The sequence below is a fragment of the Arachis ipaensis genome, chromosome B08, assembly GCF_000816755.2.
Source record: "Arachis ipaensis cultivar K30076 chromosome B08, Araip1.1, whole genome shotgun sequence".
NCBI classification, from domain to species: domain Eukaryota; kingdom Viridiplantae; phylum Streptophyta; class Magnoliopsida; order Fabales; family Fabaceae; genus Arachis; species Arachis ipaensis.
The window spans coordinates 7,795,438-7,801,267 of NC_029792.2; the positions used below are offsets into that span (position 1 = coordinate 7,795,438).

The window sequence follows — 5,830 nt, forward strand, 5'->3', positions numbered from 1 at the left end:
TATTTACCTAGAGAAAAGGGACTCGGAAGGAGAAAGGTGGCGACGGGCTCAACAGTGACGGTAACAGAATAAGCAGTGATGGCAACATGAGTTGTGAAGGAAGATGGGAGTTGTGAAGGGGTAGGCGGAGATAGGCTCAACAACAACGATGACGGGAGCTATGAGGATTTTTGTGAAGAAGCCGAGAAGAAGAAGACTCTGGGTGAGGATGACTGGGTTTCTCTTGCATGGCTATGGAGTTTGGACTAAAGCTGTGAATCACTGAATCTGTGATGTGAGGCAAATCCTAATTCCTAAAAAGTGTTTATATGTATATATCCAGGGTAGATATACTTTAAACCCGACGATGTCCTATCCTGAACAAAATTAGCCCCAACTCGGGTCAAGTTATTACCCTCCTCAACCGAGTATAGACGGGTCGGGTACCCGCATATTCGGGTACTCCTTCCAAATCTAACCACGTATTGATGCTCCATTTATTAAGGGTTTATCGCTAAATAATGGATTTCTACACACACAAAGCGAGATTCTAACTCCTAATAGTTGTTTAAGCAGATGAGTGAGATGATCACTCAACAAACTCAAATCGATTAAGATAAATACTAATTATTTTTAATATTTTAATATTAAAAATCTTGAAAGTTTGATTTTAATTATAACTTTAAAAAATATTTATAATAATAATTACTACATATATTTTATTTAATTTTTAATAAATTTTTTTATATAATTTTATGTATTATCTCGTACAGTGTACAAAAACATACACTAGTTGTTAATATATAATCAGGTGATGATTAAAGGTCACCTTTTTTTTCTTCTTTCTTTCATTCAAACAGAAAACAAACTGTCTCTTCTTTTCTCGTCCAAGTGTCCAGTCTCGCTTCAAATTTCAATTTGCACAAGATATAAGTCTCACTTCCATTATCATCTCTCATTCTTCTTTCTGTTATGAATTATTTTTTTTATTAATTTTTTTAACAATTTATATATTTATTTATTTAGTTTACAATCTTATAATAGTAAGTTAGATTTTTAAAAAGTTAATCTAGTATATACTATTTTTAATTTTTTTCTCTTATTATTAATTATTTGTGACATTGATATTATTAATTTACAAAAAATAAAATTAATTGAGTTTAGTTAAATTACATAATATTTATTTATATAAATTTTTAATGATAGGAATTTATTTAAATTATGGGTAAGATGAAAATAATAGACATTTTTTTACAAAAACTAGTCAAAAAAATGAAAATGTTTTTAATACTGTTATATCAATACTAGAGACATCAAATATCAATACTTTAGATCCTCGATAAGATAGTTCAAAGTCAAAGCGCCCACTACTTAATCTTAAACAAATGGAAGTATGTCATTTGGTAAGAGATCTCGGAATACGACCAATGATTTGAAAGTTTCATCCAAGTAAAAGAGATAAATTTGTCCAGCTTATCTTAAAGTTGGACCAAATCAACCAATACTTGACAATTATCCATTTTTTAGTGATACAAGTTATCGTCGTCATTTTCGAGCTTCTTGGTTTGAATTATATCCTTCATGGTTAGAGTATTCTATTAAAGATAATGTTGTATATTTTTACCATGCTACCTATTTGCTAAGGAATCTTCAATCAACACAGGTTCAAATGTCTTCATTAAAAACGGCTTCAAGAATTGGAAGATGGTAAATAGTGGAAAGGATTATCCTCTTTTAAATTACATTGGTAAAGGCCCAAATTCATTCCATCACAAGGCAACAAAATCATATGATAATTTGATGAAACAATCACAACATCTTGATACACTTATGAAGCGACAAACATAAGAGAAAATTGAGAATAATCGTCATAGACTTGGAGCATATATTGATTGTATGTATTAGATGGTTGACTTTTAAGGTTTCGCTTATAGAGGCCATGATGAAAGCTCGAGTTCATATAATCGATGTAACCTTATTGAATTGTTAAAGTTTTTTGGATCTTATAGTAGTAGACAGTAGTGTTCAAAATTTTGTTTTGAAAAATGCTTTTAGATTTGCTAAATATACTTTAAACGATGTTCAGAAGGAAATTCTATATGTTCTTGCTACAATGGTGAGAAACTCAATTAAAAAATATATTGGAGATGCCAAATTATGTATCATTATTGTGTTGAAACTCGTGATAAATCTAAAAAAGAGCAAATGGCTATTGTTTTGAGATTTGTTGATATGAAAGGTTTTTTCGTGAATGCTTCTTAGATCTTGACATGTTAGTGATACTAGTGCCTTGACTTTGAAAAAAGAATTAGTATCTGTGCTTTTTATTTATGATCTCCAAATTGAAAACATTCGAGGTCAAAGGTATGATGGTGCTAGTAATATGAGAGAGAAATGGAATGGTTTACAAGTTTTATTTCTCAACGATTTTTGACAAGCATATTATGTCCATTGTTTTGCTCATAGATTGTAGTTAGCACTGGTAGCTGCTTTAAGAAAAGTACTTCAAATTCATGAATTTTTCACACAATTGACTGCTATTGTCAATATTGTTGGTGCGTCTTACACATGACATGATCAACTACAAGAAGTTCAAGAAATTGAAAATGAAAAATTGATTGTCAATGATAAGCTAGAGAGAGGTCAAGGGGCAAACCAAGTGGGCACTTTGCAAAGAGCTAGAGATACAAGATGGAGTTCTCACTTTCATTCTATTTGTAGCTTGATCAGAATGTTTACAACTGCTCATACCATTCTTAATAACATTATTGATGAAGGTACAACTTTTGATCAAAGAGGTGAGATTTATGGTGTCAACAAAGTGCTATCCTCATTTGAATTTGTTTTTGCATTACATTTGATGAAGGAAATTATGAGGATTACTAATATTTTGTGCCAATCATTACAACAAAAATCCTAAAATATTTTAAATGCAATGAACGTTTTCACATCAAAACTACTTCAAATTTTGAGGGATAACAGTTCGTGTAATTTACTTGAGACTGTTAAGAAGTTTTGTGAGAAGGATGAAATTGATATTTCTGATATGAATGCACGGTACACAGTTGGAAGAGGTCGATCTCGTCACCCAAAGATAACAGTTGAGCATTAGTATCGAGTAGACATATGTATTTTTAGTAGCAATTGACTCTTAAATACAAGAGTTAAATAGTAGATTTAATGAGAAAATCATGGAACCTTTGACTTTAAGTACTGCTTTGGATTCTAAAGACAATTTTAAGTTGTTTAATATTCAATATATATGTAAGTTAGCTTAAAAATTTTATCGTTCAAATTTTCCCGATCATGAAAGGATTCTTTTGAATATTCAATTGCAACATTATACATTTGATATACCGAATTATTTAAAAGATGTCGGGACACTTTCTGAGTTATGCTAAATATTGAAAGAAACATGAAAATCAAGAACTTATCATTCGGTGGATAGATTAATTTGCAATGTTTTAACTCTTTCGGTATCTACAACAACAACAACAACAACAGAAAGAGCTTTTTCAGCAATAAAAATTGTTAAAACAAGACTTTGGAGTAAAATGGCAGATAAATTTCGTGCAAATAATTTAGTCATTTATACTGAGAAAGAAATTGCAGCTACTTTCAGTACGGATTCAATAATAGATAACTTTGAACCAAGAAAAAAACGTCGAGCCCAATTGTCTATGTAAATTACAAATTTTCATTCATTTTAAGTCTAGTAATATTATTATTAATATTTCCTTTGCATAATTATATTTTGTTAATAATTTTTTTATAATTTTGCATAAAACGTCTAAAAAATAATTGAATAATATTTATAGATTTTAAATGTAACAACCTATTTTTATAATATTTGAGGTTAATTTTGAGATATTTGTGTTTAATTATTTTGATATACAATATGTTTAATTATCTTATAAAGAGTAAGTTTTAAATTTTAATTATTATTTTTGATATGGTCGGTAAAACTTAATCAAAAAGCAATAAATCGGCCCCGCACGTTATGACATTCAAACGTCATAATTCGGATTCACATAGAATAAGTATCATAACGACCTAATACGGCATTATTATCCTTCAATGAAAATTATTACCAAAAACGTAACCGTTCTGCTATACTTCATGTATAAAAAGGTACGACATTTTATCTTCGGATATACAACAAAAAGAATACACAATACTAACTTAAGCATCGGAGTGTCTTTTGCAGGTACACTCCCCCTTTTTTGGTTCTCTCCGCAACCTGATACATCTTCTGAACGGAAAGCTTGGACCTTCAAGCCTTTAGCTTGGCGTCGAGTATAACAGCCTGGTGCCGACTAATTAGCAGTCCAGTCATATCTAGGTTACTCACCTAAGAACAATTGGCACCCACCGTGGGGTCGAAGACATAATTTTCTTATCCCTTTTTATCGGCCTCAAAACCTCCACATCCATCCATGGCTGATATACCTCCACCAACACCTTTCGAACTACTTGGGATGGTAACTGAGTTGCAACAAACAAATCAACGTATGGCAAAGGAAAATTAGAAAATGGCAAACCAGACCGCCGAGTTAACCAATGCTCGGATAAAAAACAATGGTGATCATAATGAACGAGTGGAGGAGGAAGAGCATGAATCTGATTTGACACATGTTTCTAAAACTCCTCGGCATGAAGAAGCTCGGCCGAAAAATGAAGACGACGAGCCCGATAACACTGTAGGGCCATTTACTGCTGACATCATGAATTTTCAAATGCCTAGAATATTCACTTTGCCAACGACCTTAACTCCTTATGATGGGTTAGGAGACCTAAAGAAGCATGTCAAGAAGTTCAGATCTTTAATGATAGTAAACAGTGCTTCCGATCCTATTTATGCTGTTATTTTCCTACCTTTTTAGATGGTCCTGCACTTGATTGATTTTGTTCTTTGCCTGCAGATTCTGTTTCTGATTTTAGGAACTAGCGAAACTTTTTTAGGATTACTTCACTGCCTCTTCCATCTACCTACACAATTCTGACTACCTGAACAAAATCAAACAAGGTCAGAACGAAAGCCTGAAGGACTACATTACCCGTTTTACAAAGGTGGCCATGACCGTACCAGATCTTCATCCTGAGGTACATCTGCATGCCATCAAAAGCGGACTTCGACCAGGAAAATTTCAAGAAGCAATCACAGTTGCTAAACCAAAATCCCTTGCCGAGTTCCATGAAAAAGCTAAAGGTCAGATGAAAATCGAGGAGCTCCAACAAGCTCGGAAATCAGACAAGCCCCACTCTAACAAAGACGAAGATAAAGCTCGAGACAGCAAGAAGACTTTTAAACTAACCCATCGCTATGATTCATATACTCAGTTTAACACAAAAAGAGATGATATCATCAAGGAGATTCTCAATTCAAATCTGATCAAACCTCCCCGAAAGGCCGGCAGCTATTCGGACGCAAAGAACGCTGACAAATCCAAATACTGCATTTTTCATCAAAAACATGGACACACTACTAATGAGTGTGTGAATGCAAAAGATCTGTTAGAACGACTAGCTCGGCAAGGCCACCTAGACAAATACATCAACGGGACTATACAGAAACGCGACACATCCTCTGCTGACCACACCTCCACAGGACAACATTCGCGAGACAAAGAGAAAACAACTCATAGTTACCCTAACCAACCATGGGAAATTATTAACTATATTTCTGGAGGTTTTGCAGGTGAGGGAGCAACAAGCTCGGCCCGAAAATGTACGTACCAAGCTATGTTCTCAGTAGAGGGCACTGGGAATGACGTTTCAGGCCTCTAACTTCAATACAAACACCATAAATCTCGATGAACCAGTTGTAATTTCCATCTAACTGGGAGACCTT

The 5,830-nt window shown here is 33.3% G+C and overlaps 1 protein-coding gene across 1 annotated transcript; it reads left to right on the top strand.

The window, feature by feature from the left end:
- On the top strand, positions 4,512-5,766 carry LOC107610459. The gene is made up of 2 exons (XM_016312509.1): positions 4,512-4,841; positions 4,942-5,766. The coding sequence occupies exons 1-2, from the start codon at positions 4,512-4,514 to the stop codon at positions 5,764-5,766; spliced, it is 1,155 nt and encodes a 384-aa protein (XP_016167995.1).